The sequence below is a fragment of the Colius striatus genome, chromosome 11 (genome assembly GCF_028858725.1).
Source record: "Colius striatus isolate bColStr4 chromosome 11, bColStr4.1.hap1, whole genome shotgun sequence".
Classification (NCBI taxonomy): Eukaryota; Metazoa; Chordata; class Aves; order Coliiformes; family Coliidae; genus Colius; species Colius striatus.
The window spans coordinates 19,020,012-19,045,385 of record NC_084769.1 but is presented as its reverse complement, the minus strand read 5'-3'; the positions used below and the strand labels follow the sequence as shown (position 1 = coordinate 19,045,385).

The following is a 25,374-nucleotide window of genomic DNA, read 5'->3' as shown; positions in this document are numbered from 1 at the left end:
AACTCAGTCAAAAAGCAATTTGCACTGTTCTGTTCAGCTGCTGAGCCTTTTGCTAACATTAATTTTGAAGTTTTTCCCCCACAGTAAAAGAATTTGAGCAAGCAGACGACAACTGTTGAGAGGTAGGAGTGAAATAAAAACTTGTTTAAAATACTAGGCTTTAAAAAAAAAAATCATTAAAAATGCTCATAAACAAGCCACAACTTCGTAAGTTTTAAATCTTCATTAAAAGAAATTTTAAAAATCAATGTTTTAAACAGATACTGTCTTGTAACTGGCTAAACTAAGTTGAGCAGTATTCTGACCTTTCTGTGCAATAATCAAAGCTGTAGGTTTAACATGAGTAACAATCTTCTAACAATTGAAATGTATAAGGTGGACTGAATTACATGCTGTACTACTCACCTGATCCCTGGGCAAATTATTTCTTTTTAAACATTATTAATAGTACCTAGATCACTAGTTTTGTAGAAAGTCAGTTCTTTCTTCTAAACAACATGCAGGGAATGCAGGGAGTGCTTGTCACTGTCAGCCATCTTTAGGGTGACTTACCTTCCTGTCTGTTTCAGCATATCCAACATTTTTGCTTGAAATACAGGATCAACTGCCTCCACACTGACACCCTGATATACAAGACAGGCAAAAATCATAGTAGCTGTACCTAAAGCAATATAATCTTTTCACTTGTTACATTGTACAAAAAAATTTAAACACCATTCATAAGCTTTGTTTTAAAAGGGGAATCCAGCTACTTTAGAAATACTTGACAAACACCCTTAAATGTAAAATATGTTTTTATATAAGTATTTCAATAGTACTTTTAAAATACTGAAATAATATTTTAAATTGGTATTTAAGTCATCTCTATTTTGAGTAAACAATTATCTATCTTAGATAAACTATATAGTAAACTATCTATTATCTGTTGTTTCTCAGAAGTTCAGCTCTACAGGTTTCATTCAAGATAAATACCACATACTGACTCTTTGCAGATTCTACTTACGTAATGTACAAGTTTAGAATAAACTCATGACAAAATAATTTTAAAATGTCATTGATGTGCAGCTAAAAATATTCATGCTTCTTTTAAGAACATTTCATTCAAGTTACACAGAAAAAACATCATAAATTCCAGTTATATCCACTAGCTCATAATCTCTTTCAAATATCTTTTCATAATGTGAAGATTCTTGCTCAAAATTAAAATACATCTTCATTTTCTTAATATCACAAAAATATCGTTTAAGAGACATGCCACTAAGATCTGTCAAAGAGAGCAATTATATCTACAGCACCACCACAATTAGGAGAATGACACACTTCTAATGAAACTTTTTACATTTTTAATCTTCCCCTCACAGTCTAAGAGTTCTCACAGTTACAATTCTAGAAATCATGTAAGTAATGTTATACTAATAAATTTATACATAAAGACATAACATTTCCATATATTGATATGCACATGTACTAGTCTTTGCTAAAAAAAAAAAACTACCCTAAAAAGAAGTGTTTTAACTAATTTTTTTACTAAAAACTTTAAATACATTAGACACATTAGATCTAGTAGGTTAGACCTTCATAAATGAGGTAAAGTAGGAAAAGTTTTTAAAAATATTTACCACAAGGAAAAAAAAAAAAGCAAATAAAATTATCAAGGTCTATCTGCAAAGAACTCACCGTTCCCGACTGTGGCATTGCAAAAACATCAATCACTCTCACAGTGTAATCATCAACAAATTCCCCGAGCATCAGACCCATAACTTCCATAGGGACACCAGCACGGCCATGCTTCAACATCTGGAATTAAGATCAAATGGCACTGTATGTTTGACAAGGCATTTGAGTTCCACTTGGGATAGCTCTTTCAGGTTTTGTTCATCTATAGATAGTTTGCAATTTGTATCACTTTTGGAAACTGTAAGGAACTATGAACCGGTAAAAAATAAGCCAAGAAAAGCAAAGCAATTAAGTTTCTTATTCTAAGTGTTTCAAATAGTACTGATTTTAAAAATTAGTCTGATCAGCACCTAAGGAGCACAAGTCCGTAAACTTTGGGTAGGTGCCAGCTGCTCTATCTCCAGCACTAAACACAGACACAATACACTCAGAACACTTACTTTCAGCAGTGCTAGGGAAGAGATATAAACCTGTTCCGCTGTATCAACCGCAGGAGCATCTGTTGGTGGCCCCTATGAAAAGAAGAAATCATTATTTTTTCCACTATTTTTATTCTGCAGTTTCTAAACATTTTGTTTGTTTGTTTTCCATATTACAAAACTTACAGAAAGCTGTACATATAATTGTGACTTCATGTGTTAGATGCAGTTCTTATAAACAAAACCAAAAAAAAGCACACCCAAACCTCAAATTCTTCTTTACAGTACCTTCCCTCACTAACCTATTTTTTAATACAAGTTCCCCAGTCATCATCATTGGCATTTCTCCCTGCCCCAAAACAACACCAATCTAAAGAGCAGTCTTATCAGAATCAATTAAATAAGAAACTGGCAAGTATTGCACTGGGTACAAACAAACCTGTTACAAGACACACAGGCTAAGAGTCAGTTTAAGTTTCCATTAGTCAGCCTTGCTGCAATGCTAACCTTCTTCAGCTGTAAGATATGGCCAGTTCTCCAATTAGCTATGTGTTTCTTACAGTGGTGTGAATGTAAATGCTGCTGGGCTAGCATGATTAACTGGCACCAACACAAACAGCAATTTCCCTTTGCTTCATCAGCTTTCAGCTAAAGGGAACTTGCAGATAAAGGCTATGGGAGTACTTTGCAGATACACTGGTATAGTGAGAGAAAAAATGGACCTCCGATCCCTAGGTGGAAAAGCTGTGAACAAAATACTTTGCTCTTTGCCTTATGAGTAGTTATTCAAAAATTAGCACAACTGTCCCAGGTGTGAATGATTGGTAGAAACAGGTTCTGTGTACTGTTGAAAATGAAAAACACAGGAGGCAGCAGTTTAAATGTCCCTTTCTCGAGGACTCATACACACTGAATTCCATACCTGTGTGCCTCATTACAGCCAATTAACAGTACATTAATTACTTTATTACCAAAGTGTGTACAACAAATTTCCACTGAAAAGCTAAAAGGTTACTTCTACAGTAAGTGATGTCAACTTAGAAAGACAATAAAGCAACTGTGGAGAAGATATTCCACATTAACTCAAAGGATAACAAAAAAGGAACCTTGACACTAAATTTTGTAGAGTTAGCACTTTGGTTCCACAATTATAAGCAAAATTTGGCAAGAAAAAGAGTAATTTACTGATTTTTCAAACTAAAAAAAATCCATACAACATGCATCCATGTGGCATCAAACAGAAGAAATAGCGATTGACACAATCCACCACCTCCTGAAGATAAAACCAGGAACTGAAGCTACCAGTACATTATATATGTAGAGTAATTTTCCTTTCTGCATACTTTTGCTTTTACACATAGAGAAAAAGATCAGTCTTCAGAACACTTCAAAGACAAATGCAGCTAAAGAAAATTCAGTTGGCTTTTTCTTCCCCCCATATCAATGAACTCCTCTACTAACTCCAGATCCAATCTTTATATTTTGAATACAACTCACATGTACATGGATCTGTGTCAACCACAACTGGCTTCCTAACACCTTCGAACTCTCATTTCCAACTTTGATACTGCTAACCATTACCTCTCCTTCATTTCTTACTACTCATTGCTAATTCTTCTGTCACTTTGGCCTCTCTATCAGCAATCTTCCAACAGGTTTAACTTTTCATGTTCTACAATATTCTCAAACAATTCCACCTCTTCATCAAGTATTGCCCTGACTGGCCATAGTCCAGTGATGCTCCAGTGAAGAACTGTTCCTCTTATGTTACAATGAAAACCTGAGCATTTCTTCAGAACACTGCACAAAACCAAATGCACGGGGCACCTGAATAACTTACTCCAAATTTACTACAACTAATTGACTGACAAAGCTTCAAATGTCTAATTTCCTGATACTGTTACTACCTTTTAATCTTGATAAACATGCAAGTTTTTTCCTTTTTGTACTGTATCTCTCCTGCTTTAAGTCTTCTACCTGATCATCTTTTCACTTAAAAGTCTCAATACTTTTGAAACCACAAAAACTCCTATTTCAATTTAATCACTTCTAAGAATAAAGCACACATAACTTGGGTTCTAGTTTAAGTAACTTATCGATTTGATAGCAATCTCTTTCTTCATATATAAAGCTCTCATCCAGTTTTCCACTAGCTCTAAATCATAGAGGGTCTGAAACGAGGGCAGAAGTACAGCTACTGTAACCTTTAGCTTTAAGGACAACTCTAACATCTATGATGTGATCACTACTCACACTATACATTTGTCCCAGATTTTGTTTCATATTTCACTGTAATCAAACATCCTATTAAACCATTCAGTATTTTTAAAAATAAAGAATGCCATTACAAAAACTCCTCCAAATAGTGGTTCTGTGATATCTCTAAGGCTAATGTAGATGTTTGAGACAAGCTCCTGATTTTTGCAAAGCTAGAACTGAAGTTTATGCCACAGACTGCAGTTCCCTCTGTAGAATCTCTAATGCCTGTCGTCAGATGACACTGACATCCTTCCTGCAGCCAAGGCATTAATCACAGCTCTGTCCTCTATCTAGACACCCGTGTTCACAACTTGTAAGAGTTTAATTATTCTTCATAACTTTTACCATTTTAAAATCTATTTAAAATCAGTCAGTAGATTCAACACTTATAGGGAGGATACAAGCATTATTACATTTTGGTTTTGTAACAAGGCAACTAAATTGCCCAGAGTTTAAATAAAAGGTAAGAACTAAAGCAGGGCATTACACTACTGTACTCATTCCTTATCTTTCCATCTTTTGTTATTTCTATACTCCTTGGAGCTTTCAAATGCTTGTTTACCTTGGTGAGGGTCCAGAAAATGGTGTATTTAATGTTATACTTTATCAATCATTTAGGCATTCTGTGAGATAAAGTCCTTTCTGTTTTCAAAGTTTATGTTGAAGTTCTCCTGCCAGCACCCATAGCCAACAATTGGTTTTCAGCATAGGAAACATTGCTAACTCATAAAGAAATGCTATATTGGTGTCAGTCAACTTGCTTATCATATTTTTTCTTTTTTTTTTTTAAAGCCATAGTAGTCACTGTAAATGATTTTGCACACTAAATGTGACATGAAATATGCATGTAAAAATAACAACATTAAGCACTGGGAGGTATTAACTGCAAACTTGACTGTTTCACTTTAAGTACATGTCTGAGTAAATAAAATATCAAAATATTAGCTTCTACTCTTATAATGCAGTTCAAGCAATTTACCTGAACTCTTAAAAATTAAATAATGGTAGTATACAGTGCACATATCAAGCAGATTAATTCTCAGTCTCCTTATAAAAAGCAGCACATACTATTTGCTTTGTCACAGATGCTTCTGTTGTGAAGACCTCAGTATTTCCTTTCAGTCTGCTCTGTTCTCTTTACAGATTATAATTACTAGCTAAGTTACGAGAAAAAGGAAACAACTCATTGCACTGTACCAATTATGTGTATTAATTTTCATGTTAATATTCCTTCAATGGTTTTGAATATAGATTACAATAAACTGCTCAAAAGAGCTCTGAAATGATTCTGTTCAGGAATTTTAAGGAGGAAAGGATCCATGGGTCAAAACCTGCCCAGACTCTACCTTCACAACAGATGTAGTTTCACATTCTTTTTCCACAAAAAAATACATTGGCACATAAAACAGGCATGTATTTGTTTTACTACAGAAAATTATAACCAAAGTTCATCAGTCTTTACCTAAAACTTTTTAAAATTTAACACACAAACCCAACAGAACAGACTGTAGGTCTTCTAAGTAGTTTACTTTGCTTTAGACAACGTCATTTGAAAAAACAGACATCTGGAAACTGGAACCAATTTACATCTATGTCTAATCATTTCCTTTTCAATAAATGGCTGATAATCTAACACAGCCTTGGAGTGCCAGCGGCAGCTTTTGCATGCTAGTTACAGGTTATATGTTTTGAGATATCTTTGGCCTCTTTCTGCTAGTCTTCCACAGAAGTTTACGCATTTGTTTCACGAAGAAAGACTTTATTAGCTAATCTCTACATGGAGGCGAAGTATTTTACAATGACCCTCCACAGCATGTGCTATTATCACTGTTCATAAACTTCACTGGCTGCCAGCTTTAACAAAGGAGCACCATCCTTATGAAGCAGAGTACCAAATTAAATTAACTGGTGTCAGAAACTCAAACAAGAAAGCATTTGTATCTGCATTCCAAAAGATCTGCTGGTATTTTTGGTTACATTATGGTATTCAAATGAGGTCACACAGGTCTCCCACTGCACAGATTTCTAACACTGTCCATCTCACTGCGAAACAGGAAATATTACCCTTGTTCTGCTGCTCACAGCTTTTCTGGATAATTTACTAGGGAACTGGAGTAAAAAGGATTTGAAAACTGCAAGGAATATTGAACATTCTTTTTCCCAAGCATTCCTGTATATTCTGGATACAGTAATTATTAAAATGCAAAAAACTTCTAAAAAAAATACTGTTAGTGGGCCACTAACAACAACAAAAATGTTTCTTCTGAATCAACTATACATGCTGTCAATCCGTGATCCGAGCTGCCCGATAGCCAACCATCTCATACAACTCAAACTCGTTTTGTTTTTCTTTAGAATGGTAGAATCCCAATTTCAATACTAATAGATAAAATTAAGTTACCACTTCTCATTTTTTTTCCTTAATTTTTTCACTAAAAGTAGGAAAACAAAAATAATTAAGTTCAAGTTATGAACAGAAGATTACATTATAGTAATACATTATGCATGATACTATTTTTATTTCAAACAGTTAATCCAATATAAAAAGCAGCCCTTTACTTGGGCAGGCCTTGTTGATGAAGTGTTAAAGGCATTTGCCATTCTAACAGGATAAAAACTAACGCCTTAAAGTGTTATCTACTCAGGCCTTTTAGCAAATTTGTTAACACTTTTAGGTATATTACTCCACATTTCTCTTAGTGTTAACTGGTATCAATTATTTAGCCAATTTTATTATGTTATTAAAATACCTGCTGATTAAATGTGATCTAAAGTGTCATTTCAGAGCACTGCTCTTTATTTGTACTATTTTACATTTATTTAAGTAGATATAGAAAGTGGACTCGATTAATTACATGAGCAACTGAGAAATACTCCACAAATGGACATACTTTCTATTGTTTAAGTGAACCTTAAACACTGCACTGATGTCACATAAACAGCACAAAAGCTTATTTTGAAAAACATTCTATGTGTTTCAATAAAGAAGCTCAGCTTTTCAGGGGCAACTAATAAAAAAAGGCAGTGAACTGAAGTGCTGGAGCACCAATCTTAGCTCTATTGCACCAAATAACATATTTCTGTGGAAAATACAAGAACTGCTACAATCATTACTACTTTGATGGGTTGGTTTTTTTTTTGCAATTGGAGCAATTTAAATGTGAACATAGGACACAGGCAAATACTGACCACTATAGTGTTTATTTCTTTCCCAGTAAGGTAAGAAAGAACCTTTTAATAGTTTAATTTTGTGAGTATTAAACAACTAGTGTGAAAAACAAGCTGCATGTAAACTATTTCTACTGCCTCTGCTTCAATGACTAGCTGAGGCAACCTGTTATAGGAGGTGTTAATTGGCAATAGGAGTACAAGTCAGAAGCATGTTCCCCATCGTCCTAACCCAGCAAGGCTAGGTCATTAAAGTGGAAATGAATTCTTTCATGTCGACTTAACCCTTTCAATACATATTTTCAAGCTGTTATTTGTAAAGACAATAGAGAAAGATTAACCAAAAAAACCTGCAGAAAACACTCATATTACTTTCAAATTACAAAAAGTATTTGTACCCTCTCCTCTTTTTCTTCGTTCGTCTACCTCCTTCAAAATGTTACAAGATAATCATGACAGCTATTAGGTGAGGGGGTGAGGAAGGAAGGAGAAGGGCCACTGGGGTATAAATGTAATGATAACCATTGTAAAACAATTATTTATCATATTAAAAGATGCATGGAAAGATCAGGTAGTTAAAGTGAGCCTAAAGGTATCATTTTGTGGAGGTAAATCCAATGGTGGCTATATAGCTTGGTATGAGGGAAAACACCATTACACAATACTACCTGCAGAGAGGACACAAACTTGAACAAACATGCAGAGGTGGCAGAGGAATTACTGATAATAAAAAGACCTTAAAAGTTCACCAGCGTACCACTGCTCTTCTCTACTTACCCTTTGTCGGTAAGTGGTGTAACCTGATGATATACTGACATGAAGAACAAAAGGTTTTGTATATCAGCATAGTGCTTTTTACACATTGCTAAGCCTAAAAATCTAAACACAACTGTGACTGTGGAGCCATTTTTCTTGTACTGAGACAACACATTTACAGAAAATATCAACTCGTATACCATCGGCTGAAGTGATGAAGGGAGTAAAGCTGTATTTCCAGATCTCAATGGTCCCAGCAACATTGTCACAACAAGCACCACAAGCCATGTATTGCATTTTCCATAGTACACAAAGTTAACATGATCAGTCATGGCAAAGAAATGAACTAGTTCACAAAAAGACTTGTAAAAATCATAGGGCTTATAAAAAGAGGAAAATATACCACTTTGCACTGTGAATCACACACCAATTAGTAGCAATTTGAAATTTTATTGCAGTTTTCAAGCTAGCACACACATAATTTTACAGTTCATTCCACATCAACAGGATTATATTTTGAAGCTAGCATTATGTCTAAACAGTTTGTATGTTTAGGCCCATTTTTATACCAATTATAATCAAGCATACATAACAGACCACAAAATACCATAAGTCTCAACAAACAGTCTAGATTTCTGAAAGGATCACATTGTCTTTTTACACCATATGTCAGATGAAATAAAAGTGGTAGTAATATGTTTAGTCTCATAGACAGTCTCATAGACTCCAAAATGGAGTAGGGACACTAGGGAAATATTATGGCATCAATTGCTACTTTTATTTTAAAAAGTCTGAAAAAAAACCCTGTAACAGGCTAGACAGAAAAACTACCTCAGTATGTTTTACAAAATCCTGTCTCCTAAAAAAAGTTTATCCAGGTTCACATTTACAACAGAATTCTATAAACAGCAATATAGACAGACTTGAAATATACAACATTTTCCATGTCCTTGTCTCTTCAAAAACCAGAATTACAAACCACAGAATTCATATAGCTTTGAACAGCTGGTTAAATGGGTTGGGATCACTAGTTTGCAAACATCTCTTCAGTACAGAGCCAAAACTTTACTACTCACCTTACCTATTCAGAATATTTGTTTCTCTATTTTTTGTTTGGGGTTTTTTTGTTTGTTTGGGGGGTTTTATGAGCTTTGTTTGGTTTTTAATTAGTCAGAACTTCAAACAAAAATAATCTCTAGTGCACTGGGACATATCACAGGTATAGTAATCCACCAACATGAGCAAATACAGGATTTCCCATATATCTGCAGAATGTAATGTGTTTTGGTCATCTAATTGCCCTAAATGGCCAAAATTCTAAAAGGTCTTTTACTAAAACACAGCACCCTTCCAATAATACTATTGAAAATACTCTTGAAAACTGAGGCTTACTACGAAAAAGAACCAACTAAACTAGAATTTGCTACTGAATGATGCTAGTTCAATTTATTTTGAGGTCAGATAAGCTTAATTTTACTACAACGTCATTCTACTTAGTCTAATTTTTTTAAGAAAGAAGTATTTATTCTCCAACATTAACATGTATTTGTGATATAAAGTTTTTTACATATATCACCTTGGTGCAATTTACAAAAGTCATACTTCCTGCAATGTTGCCAACACAAGTGTTAGATGAAATGGCCATTTAAATGTAAGTTTTTTTCTAGTTCTAGTGGTTCCTCTCCCTTTACCCCACACAATCTCCAAATTCAATCAAGACTTGCAAAAAAAAAAAAAAAAGCAAGAAACAGTATGCTGCATTGCTGCAATTAATATACTTTATTATCAAGCTTAAGGATGACTTGGACTAGATGATCTTTAAAGGCTCTTTCTAACCCAAACCATTCTATGATGACATTACAGTTAGTGAAATACCATTAACATTAGGGACCCAAACTAAATACTCAGTAACATTGTAAATGTTTTTGAGAACTACTGTTTGTCACAACCTCAAGCTAGTGAGGAAAAAAAGAGGTCAGTTTCACTACAGAACAACATCAGGACTAACATGTTATCTATTCTTATCATGATTACAGAAGACTCAAGGCAGATGAGTCAGCATTTGCAGATTTTTGTCTGCCTCCAGAAGTCTTGCTATAATGCAGATTTATAATTACCTTCTTCTAAACACAGTTCTGTCAAGAAGGCAAAGTTCTCATCAGCAGTTGCTGTCTAAGGTCACCCTAAAGTGTACAGCAGAGCAGTTAAAAGCTATTTTCCCAATGCACAAAAGAATACACTGGTTCTATGAGGCTAGAGGTTCTGCGTTGTGAAGAGCTGGTCCTCTGGACACAAGCACGTGAATTAGCCTTCCTACATATTGCCACTGAGTCTTCTATCTGTCTGTAACTTTAAAAAAAAAACAAACAAAAAACACACCCCCACACCATCATTAATACAAGAATAGCATTTCAAACTTCCATGAAAAACTGAAGAACTTCCAGACTGCAGGAAGAAAACAGAAGCCCTTTTACGAAGGTGCTGCATGGTAGTACTGCAACTTCACATTCAATATCATGAGATTTCAGAAAGAAGAAACTATTTCTAAGATAAATAAATTAAATCATTCACTCTGATGGGGCTGTTTCCTGCTTACAGAAAGGAATACTACAAGTGAACAGGTGTAATGCAAATGGCACAAAAAACATCCACTGTTGTTTAGTCTTTCCCCCCGCTTCTCCGTTCCTTCTCATTATGGCTACACTCATTTCCTTGTCCAAGCTCCTTTGTCTCTTCTGGGGAAAGTCGGATGGACTACACTAGCAATTAAATTGCAGAGAAAGAAGCTAATTGCCTAATTATTAGAAATAAGGAAGTTTAAGATCTGAGGCCAAGCGGAGGCAGCTAAAAATGTTCTCCGGAGTTTATAGGAAAATCATAGAGCAGAGGAAACTGATAGTGTTCAGGCACAACCCATTAGCTTTGCTATTTTTAGTTTTATGTTTATTTGCGATTAAGGTAAGGAGGACTGTAGTGCAGACCATCATACTTTAAGGCAGTATTTATAACACAAAGTACAGACTATGTTTCAAGTACAATCCTGTAACTGTTCCTAAACCAATTCTAGCATGTTTCTCGCTCCCTCTCCCATTACTACTTTTGGATATAAATCACATTACAATCACTCAACTGTGTTTCAGATGTACCCAGTCTTTAGCAGTCCCCAACAACTTAAGAACTCCACCACTCATGGAGCTATCATCCTCTCCAGCGTAAGCAGATACAGGCCACACCAGTACCGTAAATTTGATAAGGAGCTATTGGTTGAACAGCCCTGTATTAAAACACTACCAATGCCGTAAAACACAATGAAAGTAAACCAGCACATTTTATTATATCTAATGTGCTTTTTTCCTTAAAACAAAATCATATACTGTGGCTATGTAAACTGACACCAAGACTTTCTACAGCAGTTAACACAGGCAATCAAGTCATTTGAACTTTTCATGGGATCTGATGTTGGATATTTTTAATGGATGAAAAAACGTTTGCCACTGAGAAAATTCTTCTATTTTTTAAATGGGTTGGCAGCTTCTGGCGAAAACAAGGTAGAATTGGCATAACAGAAACTCAAACTGTATACCGTCTCATCTACTGGGAGGTATATTAAAAATTTGAGAAATACTAACATTTCTAAAGCGCTTGAGAACTTTGCTGTAAAGTGTCTCAGATGCAAGACATAGAAATTATGCACAATTTAAAAAGCTATAATTCAAACTTATTCTCTTGGCAGAGTATTCTCAAAAGAAGTATCTGAAGCTTTAAATACATGTGAGAAGCAATGTGTCACCACAACTGAAACCACATAAAACATATATACCTGAGGGTCATAGGAAGGAAAGAGTCATACACGTGCAACAGATACTGAGATACCAAAACATTCTACAGCTTTCCAAAGGACAAAGGGCTTCATTACTTTAAAGACAACACACTTGCACCCTTCAAGCTAAAACTCAACCTGTTTCAAGAATCAATTAACCAAAGCAATTTTCAATAAGATGTTGAAGTGTTGGGGGTTTTTTTTGGATTGGGTTTTTGGGGCTTGGTTGGTTTGGGGAAATATAAGTGGTATGTTTGGGTTTGTTTTGGCTTTCAGGTATTTTTTGTTGTTGGGTTTTATTTACATATGAAACCTTAGGGTGCAGATTAGCCAGCTAGAATAGTCATTTACTTTAAGAGATACATCATCTTTAATGAAGTGACTCAAGGAAATCTGCATTTAACTGTTTATCGGAATGGTCTACACTAAGTCTAACCCTCCTTTACTTCCCAGATCACCAACTCTTGTTCTGAAGCCACACAGAACACTGAGCCAGTAGTGCTCTTTTCTAATAACCATCCTAGCTAGATCAGCAGATGAAACAGAACTTTAGATCAGTGGCAGGTCTCCCAAGTTCCCATGGTGCCACAGATTTACTAAATGAGATCAGCATGTTCTAAAAACTCAGGATAATATGAGGGAAAAAGGTTCCACAGCATCAAGCAGTGCAATGCTTGAAACCTCATAATCGAAGTGACAGTTTTCAAGTGCCATTTACAATGCCCTAATCTGGAAACATCCCAGCTAACCCATCTGATCAACTATTTCACAGATGGAAGCACTTGATGGCTAATTGGCAAATCCATTATTCAAATAAAATAGCTATCTGTACTTCTATTTTCTATATTCCACGTCAAGGTGTAAACACTCCTTATCAGACACAGGTCACTTCTCTGTCTCTCCTTCCCTTCCCATTTGGATTTTTCCCCTTCCCCTCTGTCATCAAATATGTTAATTCAGAAATACAGCATCAGTTTTCCATTTATTGCAGTAGAACAGTTGTCTGCACCAGAGCAATGTAAATTAATGTTTTCAAAAAAAATCCACCAAGTAATGAAAAATTATTTCACCAGCATTTTTTTAAAGTGTCATTAGTTACTTCACTGCTGCCTATCACATCTGCATTCAGAAAAACAGACAGGGTGTGTTAGCATGGACAAGAACTTGTATAGCTTCAATTATTGTTCTGAAAGTGTCAGGGAGAAAGAGATCTGCTAAAAATGCACCTAATTTTCTCACACTCTTAAATGGTATCCAGTAGGATTGCCTACTAGAGGCATATGTGGAACTGACTTCACTAGCAAACGATAGTTCAGCATACAAAATGAAGAGGAGTGCTGCTCCAAATTTCTGCCTGCTACATAAGTAGAATGCTTTTACAATACCCCACAAAGCCTGTTAATTTGTCTGCAGCAAATGTACAATGCAAAATGAAGCATTAAATCACTAGTGAAATTCTGTGGTACGCAGTATTCCAGGTGGATGAACAGAGAGACAGAAAAGAATCACCCAGGAAAGGGAAGATGACTAAAAAAACCCAGCATGACAAAGGGCAGAAGGAAGAAGACAGGAAACCATACAAGAGAAGAGAAATGAGAGCATTGCCAAACTCTCAACTCCCATGAACCACAGAAGTGAAATTTAAGTAATAACATTTTGCCTGGGATATCACAACACATTAAAACTTTAATCATTCTCCCATATCTTTTTTGAAAAGCTTCAGTCACTCCTTCTTATGCACATATCGTGAGAACAGAAATTCAAATACCTACAATACCAGCCATCTAAGACAAATTTCTGCATGTTGAACAGGTGGTCTTATTTACAGCTAAAACCAGGTACCTTCCTATACAAAGAACACCAAGTTAATGACAAAGTTCACTGCCAGGAAAAAAAACCGGGATGGATTATGTGATACCAAAAGCTACCAGATTCTCTTCCTTCCTCCTACCTGCTAACCCGTAAAGACACTCCTTTGTCCACTGTAGACAAAAAGAGAAGGAATGGCTCAAAATTTTTAAGTCACAAGTCACTAAGTCTCTTTATGATCACTTCCTTAAAGATTTGTTTATTAGCCATACCAATATAGGCTTAGAGTCAATGTAACTTATCATCAATCACCTCCAGACAAATCAACACTGAAGGCTGATCAGGTACTCAACAGCATACAGAAGGACCAAGTAGTAAAAGAGAAGAACCATGAATTCACTGAAAGTATTTTCTAATTGGAACAGAAGACACTAAAACACTTGAACAGAAAGTTGCAAAAACGTGAATCCAAAGAGCACTTGGGACAACATATTTGAGTTTGAAAATGAAGAACAAACAGACCCAATCAAGATAATAATCAGAAGAGGTGGTTTAACCAAGGGGAAATAACTCAGTATCTGCTGTTGAAGAAGCTAAGTCAATGAGAAAGAATTCCTTGGCAGAAATCAAATAGAAACTGTGCTGACTAAGCATTTGCTGTTACTTGAACATTAGTTACAAAGCAAATTACTATCAGCACACCTTATGTGATGCTGTCCCTCTGCTAAGCAAACCCCCAGCTACAAGGAAAAAAAAAACCAACCCAAATTTATGTTATAAAATTACTTCCGAAATGCTTCTCTTTTTCTACGAGATTATATACATAGATTATTCTTATGTTAGCAAGAGTGACTAACTCAACAGATGTTTTCACTATGTTCAACCTTAAAAAGCAAAACCTCCAAAGACAGAACTGTGACACAGCAATAAGAAAACTAAAGAGTTTTGTATAGTTTTCTTTAAAGCACTCTAGTGCAAACTAATGGTGATAACTTTATTTACTGTCTAAGATAACAAAGTAGGTCCAAGAAATATCCAACTTCTCTCTCCCAAGCCAGCTGATTCACTCTGGATTATCTCTCAATTATCAATCAAATAGAACAGAAGTGATCTTTGAAGGTCTATTGAAACACTCTAGTTAAGGACATAAAACTTCTCTTTTTTGAAAAGCCCTCCTGATGATTCAGTAAATGAGAAGACTAAAAGAGCAGTCGAGATATCCAGTACAAGCAGAAACTTGCATAAAGAGCAACTCAGTTTTCCACTTCTTTTTAATCTAACACATACACATCAATTCATTTAAGAGACAATTCCATATTTAAGCAAACAGAGCAGCTTTGCAGGCCAAAGCAGCTCAGCGAGCTGTTTCTGAATGTTATGTTCTATTGTTTGCCACAATTTTATAGAAAGCTTTAAGTTAAAGTTGAGAAATCAGAAAGCAGAGAGAGTTAACTGTAAAACTGAAAGACAGCTTTAATATGCATCAAGTTCAGAGAGGATTAAGAAGTGAAAGCTTGAGTGATTAGACTGCGCAGATGTTAAGAAAAAATGAAGAGTCATGAAGCAGGCTGGCAGCTCAGAGGAACAAGAGAAATAACCATTTAAGAAAGTGAAACTAAAAATAACAGAGCTGCTTGAAGAGTCACTAAGGGAGCGTGAATAGAATTTAATCTATAAAAAGGAAAAAAATGCACAAAAAGTTACAGCTTATTTGGCAAAACACCTAGAGGCTGTAAATCAGCTTAGAACATTTCACCAAATGTTTCCTTATTAAACCACTCCTTCCCTAGTTACACTGGACGTAAAACACACTATACACACACATCAAGAAGCCCAAGACAAAAAAAAACTGACTGCTCAAGAACAAGAGTTTGGATGCTCAATTTAGAACAGAACACCGGATGCAGATGAGGAAAGCAGAGAAAGGCCAGCTACTATGGTCATCCAAGACTATGAAGGAAATTATATCAGAGCCCCTTTCTTACAGAAATAATTCCTCCTACAAGTCTCAAAGTTTCCTTCCCCCCTACCCCCCACTCTCCCCATAGCTATAGCAGTCAGCACAATGTAATAAGATCAGCTTGGTTTTATTTGTCAAGCCTGCTGGCCACACCAGTTGGTCAAGGAGAAAAGCACAAGGATTTGCTCTAGTAATAGAAGAAGCCATAGAGTGTGTGTAGGTCTCCCACAAGAACAGCTGCCAGGGAGGCCTTTTTGCTGTGAGTAGATTTACAGGAGTGAGGACAACAGCAAACAAGAAAAGGCACAAAAGAGACACACATATAGGTGTCTACAACTACATGCAAGTGATAAATTAAGATTCTGTGAAATTCAACTCAAATTCCCTCCTGAAATTTACATATCTTTCAGCATCTTATAACACCCATCACAACATGATCCATGGACTGAAATATATCATTTATGAAGGAGCAAGTGAATATGCTCAGCCATTTGTAACAAGATTCATGTTCTAAAAATATTTATTATTGGAAATTGATTTAAATTTATTCTGTGTTTCCAATGCTTTCCAATCCAAATGTTCTGACACCAAATAAAAGGTTTATAAGCATTCTGTAAATTCAGTGCCAACACAAGAGTTCATACTGACAAAAAAAAAAAGCAGTCAGACTGTAACAATGATTTGCATACACTTATACAACATCTCTCAAGTCAGACATTATTATATTAATTTGGAGGGTTTTTTAATGTTGATTTTAAATACAGTAAAAGGAATATTCCAGAACTCATTCATATTAAAGAGAAGATATTGACAAGCTATATACTAACCTGTCCCAGTCCAGGCATACCTCCTCCAAGTCGCAGAAGTCTATCCATATTTCTAGAAAAACAGAAACAAAGGAAAAATGTTCCCAAGCTCTGAAGTGTTTACTAAATTGCTATCTATATAATTCACCTTCAGTCACTCAGTATGTCAAAAATATTGGTGGTAATTACAACACAACATCAGACTTCCTGTTAATTAACACCACATATTAATTCAAGAAGCTGTCTTCCATGCTAATTAACAGACCTTGTTTTATTGCTTTGGTTTTGGGTTATCCCCATTTCTGAAGATGAGCACACTTGTCAAACTTTTCAAAACTTTCCTATCATTCTATTAATTGTGGGATTTTTGTTGCTTAAGAACAGCACCTACATCCAGTAAGTGCCTAAAACTTATTAAAGTTTACTCCAATTTCTTCAGAAAGCATCAATAAAAATGTGAAAGTAAGGATTTTAGCATCCTCATTAGTAAGTTCTGCGCTAATTAACTTGCAGCTTGTCAGTTATCATCAAAACTACATGTGAAAGACACTGAGCAGATTATGGATCTCTGAATTAGCATTAAAAGATTTTTTCTAATGAACTCATTATACTAAAAGAAATACAGTAAAGTAAACATTTAATGTATATATAGTTAGAACACTCGTGACAGTACAGTCATTTAATACATTTCCAGTCTTGCATGTGCCATTGCTTTAGTACAATATTATTCCAATCAATGCAACTAACTCACCACTTGAGAAAAAAAAAGCAAGCTCCTTTATCTTGGAACTTTCAAAAGTGTGATCTGAAGGAATAAGAACTGTTACACTGCTCATCTACAAAAATTACACCGATGTTTACTTTTTTGCAGTTTATTCAGTTTCTGTTGTTGAAAAGCAACCTATTATTTAATTTGGGATATCTAAGTAAGGGGTTTATCCCACCTTTAAAACCTTTATCTGGCTTACTCGGCTTTTTGAACTTTTTAGTTTTATACAACACAACTCTGTGATATATTAAACTAATGAAAAACACTTTTTAAACACCTTTCAGCAAATCAAGCCATTTCCAAGGCTTACAAAAATTTAGTGACTTAATTGCAAAAGAGAACATGCAAATTAAAGTATCAGATATGATCTTAATTTTAATTGCACATGTTTTAATAAAACACAACAAAGCTTGTTCAGGTGATGTAATAGCAATTAAGAACAACAAGTAATATTTTCAAAATATATTCCTCCTTCAAATGGATGTTACATTACACATTAAGGGAACTGTGTAGATAATTTCACAATGCATTAGGAATACTAATTCAGGAACTTTGAACTTACCATAAAAAATAAATATGCTTTATATACTAAAAAAGGCTTTAAGTTGATATTAAACAATCTCCTTATCCCTTCTGAAATTTGCTATTATTTTTACTGACTAAATACTAAGAAGCTTTATTTCAGGTTAAGTGTAAAACTATTTTAAGATTCTTGTTACACAAGAGGCAGCCATTTGAATCCACCACTAGACAAGATTATTTAACTCATACTTTAATCATGTATGGAATTTCACCCATTTCAAGCAACAGTATCTAAGACACATGGGCCAATAACAACACTCGCTCCATGTGCTAAATTCCCTTTGCGGGCTTAATGGACTAGCAAGCTATTAGCTTCATTTGATTCATTCCCCCGATTTTGTAAAACATTCAAACCCAACAGCCTCAACCAACAATAAGTACTTTCTTAAAGCTACCATGGCACTATAGGAACTAAAAAGGAGGTTATTAAAGGGTCAATAATTATGTTTCTATTTTCAGATAGTCAATTAAATCAAGCTTCTTTATTACAGGCAAAAGCTGCACACAAAGTGTGTATCTATCCTGAACTACAATAAATTCCAAATTAAGCTGTAGGATTTCCATGGAAAGGTTAAGTTGCTGTTTAAAGCTGTTATATAAGCACACGGTAAATGGCTTCAATAAAATAGTCATGAGTACAAATTTACGCCAACTACATTTCATTTTACCCCTCTGTGGTAGATACTCCTCCATTGAAACCCACAGATTCATCTTTCATGACACTAACGAGGGCTGAGTAGCTGAGAAGTAGATTTAAACTACTAAACTTATGATTTTAATCAATCATGGTTATACATTTATTTTAAGAAACTCTCAGTTTCTATCACTTATATCCATAAAACTGGTCTTTCCCACAACTACAGCACTTTCCAGAAGCTGACGAAGTGTATTACCTATATACATTTAAGAACTAATATTAAATAATCTTATACCTATTGACATTTCATTTTAGCAAGTAAAAAGAAAATTATTTCTAGTTCATCAATATTTTACTTACATAATTTATTCCAGTTTCTAACCCAACAGAATAGCACATCATATGTTGATGTATTAATTAGACTAATTACACAAACTGATTATTTATCAGCCTAACTTTCCAGGTTTTAGAACAAAGTCATCTCATTGCCTTACAGAACTTGAGGAATGCAACATTTTCCACCTAACGATCATATAGTAAGTAGCTGCTAAACCAAAGATATTCAGATTGAGACAGCGCAGAGAGAAAATATCTACAAATCAGTTCTGGATACTGCAAGTTATTTCACTGTCTCTGTGGCTTTACTCTAGTTATTTAGCAACTAATACTTCACTTTCTTACTTGTAAGAGATGTTTTAGTAGGTTATACTATATTTAAACATATTTGTTTACTCTATATAGCAATCCAGAACAAATTTTAATTTTTGTTAATCCACTATGCTCAAGTATTATTTCAATCATAAACTCTGTTTATGAAATAATGCTTTCATAAACCTTAATTAAGGTAAGTTCAGCATTTACAAATGATTCAGTTATGCATTTCTAACCTGGTACTCAACAAGAAGCGCTCACAGAATAAACTCAGCAGCAGCTCTCACTTTTTGACTATAAAGATGATGCGAGTAGGTCTCTTTCCTATAGAAGGAAATAAAAAGGTGGGGAAGGGCAGAAAAACAGTAACATTTAGAAACAGCAGCACATATAAAGAGAAATACTACATTGATAACATACAAAAGGACAAAACACCATCAAAAAACAACCCAGAGAATGTCTTATTTTTTGCTTGTAGCATATAACCCCTGGAAGCAGTCCATGTCATGTCTTGCCCAAGTATCCATAACACTGGAAGAAGTTTTCAAGTTTCTCAAAATTACATGGAAGAGTCAAGAATTTTAATAACCCATTTAAACAAGTTAAAGCTAATCAATCGTTTACAGTGCTGTTAAAAACTTAAACTGTGTTTGTAACTATTACTAGGAGATGTTGCCATAGCTAAAATGGCCTAAGTGTAAAGAGCAGTATGCAGGTATGGACAGTTTTCTTATTATTTTTACAAGAGCAGCTGACTGGGAAAGTCACAATGGCCTTTAGGTTTGCTAGAATTCAGGTTGAGAAATGCCACTTCACATTCAGTTGAGGAGTTAACAGTCATGTTATTCTCCGCTCAGAGAGTGGTGCTCACTAATTGTATCCACTCAATCATTTGTTTTGCAGTGTTTTAAAACAGATCAGTGAAATGATCTGTGGCCATGATTTGATATACTTGTTTTTCCAATGTCAGTGTTAACATAAGGAGCAGTGGGGAAGCTGCTGCTTACCAACTTGATGCTGCTTTCTCAGTACTGCTAGGACTTCCACTTATGCAGCCTTACAGTAAACTGATAGGCTAACAGAAATGGCTTTCAAAAAACCTGTTCACTTATTGAGAGGATTCACACTGCATCCCAGAACAGTTTTCTTGGCGTAACAGAAAAAGAGCTCTTGGAAGAGCCAATGGCTTCTATTGCTAATCCAGAAGACATTTATGTCAAATCATTCTTTAAGATAAAGCTGCCTGGAGAATGTCTTTGGGTTTGAGGGTTATTTGGGTTTGGGTTTTTGTGGGGTTTTTTTATTAATCAAGGTAATTTAACAGTCATTATTCTGAACCTTATCTCAAAAAGGTAAAGAGCAAAGGAAGATGTGCCGATCTTCCTGGAAAGTTAGATGAGAAAGAACAAGTCAGAGTTTCTCAGTGCTGACAGGCTGCAGCAGAGTCCCACTACCAAGTCAAAACTTGCTACATTTCTGCAAGCTTTGCACACAGATATGAATCGGATCAAATGAGACAGGACCACAACAGCCTACAGTTATACTAGCACAGGCTGCAAAGGAACTGCAAGCAGCTCACAAGTGGGATTCAGAGAACTCAATTCAGTTTTATTCAGCTAGCCACTCAGGGGTCTTACATTCCCTTCCCCAATTTCTGCAAGGTTATGGGAAAAACCATATCTCTGTGAGCTTGGTCAGTTCCCTGGGGTGTGTACACAACATAGTAAACTCTAGATGAGAACTGCTGCGAAGTAGAAAAGGCTAGTTTAGATTACATACTTACCTGTTGTTTTTTCCTATAGATACACATATATAATCTTTTCTATAAAACAGAGCAGTAAACACATTGTTCAGAGTAAATTTTGTCTTCCAAAGTTAGAAAAGAGTATTTTGATAATATTTCCCTGTCTACAAGGAAGAGTTAACAGTCTGTGTGTGAAACAAAGCTTTAAAGAATGGAGTACACGTCAAATAGTTCATATCAGAAATTACGGAAGGCCAGTAATGATCACAATAAACTTGCATTTTCATGTACTGCAGGATTTAGATGACATGTATTCATCATACGTGGTCACTGTTGGCTTAAAAAAAAAAAAGTTAAGCAGCTCCTCTGCTTGTGTGTGTCTGTGATTGAAACACCTCTGCTACAACACCTTGGTCATAGCATGGTATTAAAAAAATAAATTTCCATTATTGCAATTTTTGTTTAATTCTCCTTGCCTCAAAAGGGAAAAGTCTGTGGCTAATAATACAGTGGAAACATACACAAAGCATCTAAAAACTGATCAGAAAACAGATTTTTTTTATTTAAATCCACGTCTAATACTTGTTCATAGTACTACTGTTACGTAACTGTAATGACTGTACCTTTAGGAGAGCTCTGGTTCATCAATCATTTGTTGTTACTACTTTAAGTTATTTAAATGTTGACTTAAATGCCGACTTCTAATAATGAAAGCATTTTTCCTTATTAACATAGGGATGAAATTATATATAATGAATGTATATATACACATATAGGTATAAACCAATAGCTATTGTGCTTATACTTGGCGTGTTTTCAGCACAGATTTTGAGGTCTACTTGGAACACTCTTAAATTACTGTATCACTTTGCATGAGACATCTGACTTTCAACACTATGGTACACCGTTTTTATCTAGCATTAACACTTCATGATGTAATCCCTCAATGAAAGAATGTTCTCCTGGGTTTATAACTTTTGAGTTAGTAAGAAAAAAAAAAGTTACAATTACCTTCAACATACATGGAGGAGAAAACACTGGTTACTAAATTCCTCTAATACTAGACAAAGTATCAGACTAGACAATGGCAATTTACTCCACCCTTAGAGATTTGTGTATTGGGTGACTTCATACAAATCATTTCAACTTTGGTAACTCAGTTTCTCCATTTGAAGCTACATGCTAAGCTTTGTCTAAGTACTTCCAGATCTCCTGTTGAGAAGTTCCACATAGTAAATAGATTAACAATTTCATTAGCAGCAACTAAAAAGGTGGTTTAATGTTTTTGCTATGAGTATAACAATTTCAAATGTACTAAGAGTGATAAACAGCTATGACTGCAAAATATTGAGGGATTGCATCTTGCAGAGAAATGTCAGTTCATGGAGAGAACAACACAAACTTACTGCAGGTAAAAATATCAAACATCGAATGAAGGAAACAGACCAGAACAGAGATTCACATATTGCAATGATTGGGGAAGAAGTCTATTTTCCTAAACATTTTATGTTAAATAAGAAAAAAAAAATTACCACCAGTTCTCAGTAATCTGTCCATTAAAGCTAAAGATTAACCACAACATCAATGAATGCAGTCTCAGTAGTGTAGTCCAGAGTTACAAGAGTATTTTGATTTTGTAATGTTCTCAGCATGTTAACCAAAGTTTCTGGACCATATCAACCTGAATCTCAGTAGACTGAGCTAGACTAGAAGGTATGCAGGTTAGCTTCTCAGACTGATTTCAGGGAGCACAGCAAACCTAGTTCTACTACATTCATTGCTGAGCTGGAGTTCCTAAAGTAACCTGGACCCAACTAGACTACTCTAAAGCTACTTAAGTACATTCACATCAAACTAACAGGGAAATGAGGATTCATTAACAAACCACACCACCACAGAAACCCACAAAACTGAATTTCGTTTTTTGCTATATAGAAAGTAATGAGCTCCTCTGAAATCTGCACAAGGGGGGAGTAGGACAAACAATAGTAGGGGAACAGCACACATCACCCCTCCCCACCCCGCCCCCTGCAACTCCAGCAAGTAATCATCATTCTAGTTTTCTACTATCCAAAGTATACTAATTACCTGTTCTTTCCCATAATCCTAGATGTTAGGAGATAATTGTAGCTACTGTTGGTACACAGACTGTAACGTCTGTCAAAATTTAACCACTTTCAAGAAAGTTTTAGACACTCATTTGTATTTTTGGTGTTAATTTTGAAGTATGCTTTAACTTCTTGTTTTCTCAATCATAGATATCAAATTAATATCCCTGATGGGGGATGCTTTAATGTCTTAGGGAACATAAACTTCCCATTAAGCTAGGGGCAAACCCTAGTTACCCAAAGTTACACAAAATTATTCAGAAGCAATTAATTTGAGACAGTTTCTGGATTTCTTCAAAAACACAGATCTTTTCCTTGTTTCCATAACACAAGCTCACAAACAGTGCTCTCCTCAGCAGAATCTTCTTCCAAGTGTACTTCCTGTATCTGAGGCACATAGTACTTCTTAGACTCATAACAAGTGAGTTCAATGAAAACCTGTCTGACTTTTCAGCTCCCTGAGTGACTTTTCAGTTACACAAAACTTTTAACTACACTTTCATAAAACTTTTTTTAAAAAGTCAATCTCAATCCTTGTCGTTTTTCTGGTTTTCTACAGTGTACTGGATGCAAGTACAACTTTAAGAGATGACATCAGCATATATTCAGATTTATCAACTAGTTGTTTACAAGTATCCAACTACATCACATAAATTTGTTCTGAAAACACTACTTAAGTCCACTGCATACTAGAAACAGCACTGTTAGCTTTTTGTTGTTGTACCATTTCTAATTAATTCTGACTAATCCTTCCTGACATGGATTAGAGAACTCTGCTTCACGTACCCCAGCCAGCGTTTTGCCCTCGCATCCCCCTCCCGCTAGAACGCGGGACTGCCAACGATCCTCGCAAGGCTTCACAACACAGGCTGTCGCGCTTCAGTGCGTGAAGTCCCTCTGATGCGAAGCAGATCGCTGCTGCTCCCCGCAGAATAAACTCGCGCTCGGAAGCTCCCCGAAACACTCGTCAGTTCCTGAAACGCGGGCGCCGCTGAAGCAAAACACGGCAGCTGCCGCGGGCCTGGAAGAAGGCAGGGCTGCCCCAGGCCCGTGGGGCGCCGCGGCCCAGGCGGCCGCTCCAGCGGCGGGGTCCGCCCCCCGCGCCGCTCACCGTTCGCCTGGCTCTGCCTGTTTACAGCCGCGCCGTTCCGGCACCACTGCTGCCCGAAAGCGCTCAAACTTCGGGCGCAACCAGCACAAACACGGTCTGGCAGAGCCGATCCCACGGGGAGAAAATGGCCCTCCAGGGCCACCAGACCTGCCCCGTCCCCTTTTGCCCACTGCTCCCGGCCCCACTACCCGCCTCCCCACCCGGCGCTCAGGCCCGCTCGCCGCGGGCCCCACTCCCACAGCTGCCATACAGACGCCGCCCCACGAGCCGTGCCGGGCTCTCGAGGGTCCCTGCAAGGAGGCTGCCCGTGGCGCTGGGCCCTCACCTCCGCGAGAAGCTCCCCCAGCCACGCCGCCTCGGCCCGGGCCGCCGTGAATCAGCCGGATTTCATTCAAACCGAGTCCGCCCAGGCCTCCGCCAGGACTTCCGGGTTCAAAAGGCACACGGCGAGGGCTTCCGGCCCGGCAGCCCTGGGGGGCGGGGCAGAGTGGGCTGGGAGCCGTGGCAACGGGGCCCGCCTGGCAACGGCGCGCGCGCCCGGGGGCGGCTGCGGCCCTGAAACCCCCCACGCTGCCGCCACCGCCGGCCGTCCTGTGGGAGGCGGAGCAAGGGCGGACGGCGTTCGGCGCCGTCGCGGTTCGCGTAGGCCGCAGCCAGTTCTGGTAGACCCCGGCAGGCCCGTGCAGGCCAGCCTGAGGCACGGCAAGATTCGAGAGCGAATTCTGGCCGGCCTGGGCCTGAGGCCACGGAGGGCCTGGCAGCAGTAGCGAGAAGGGGCCTGAGAAGCACTCGAGGAACCGGGGTGCTCCAGTCACTTTAGCATTCATTGTTCACTGTGCTTGTTGCCTTGTGCAGTAACAAGTCTGTAGCTGTTACAGTTACTTGGAGATTTTGGGAGCAGAGGCTCTCAGAGGGACATGGTATCTGTGTGATGCTGAGTGGAAAGTGGCACATGCTGAACTGCAGCACTTAAACTGCATTGCTGTAAAATGCCCTGAGTTTATTTTCTCCATAGCGTAGGATCGAACTGCAGCTGAATGATACCAGTGCTCAAATAACTAGACTTTAGGGTGGCAGAAGAAACAACAAATGTGTTGT

General features: G+C 36.8%; 1 protein-coding gene across 3 annotated transcripts in view; it reads right to left on the bottom strand.

Annotated features, from left to right (window-relative positions):
- PSMD14 (proteasome 26S subunit, non-ATPase 14) overlaps positions 1 to 24,701 on the bottom strand; it is a 47,555-nt gene extending 22,854 nt beyond the window's left edge. The window contains exons 1-6 of one of the 3 annotated variants that reach the window (XM_062005052.1): positions 24,602 to 24,701; positions 19,550 to 19,637; positions 16,696 to 16,747; positions 2,118 to 2,189; positions 1,678 to 1,797; positions 553 to 623 (exon numbers count right to left, since the gene is read on the bottom strand). In XM_062005052.1, coding sequence (XP_061861036.1) covers positions 553 to 623; positions 1,678 to 1,797; positions 2,118 to 2,189; positions 16,696 to 16,743 — 311 coding nt within the window. In that variant the 5' untranslated portion in view covers positions 16,744 to 16,747; positions 19,550 to 19,637; positions 24,602 to 24,701. Of the gene's footprint in view, positions 1 to 552; positions 624 to 1,677; positions 1,798 to 2,117; positions 2,190 to 16,695; positions 16,748 to 19,549; positions 19,638 to 23,951; positions 24,201 to 24,601 lie in introns of those variants that run through there. The other 2 variants (XM_062005053.1, XM_062005054.1) reach the window with 2 other exon arrangements.
- Between the last annotated feature and the right edge of the window lie 673 nt (positions 24,702 to 25,374).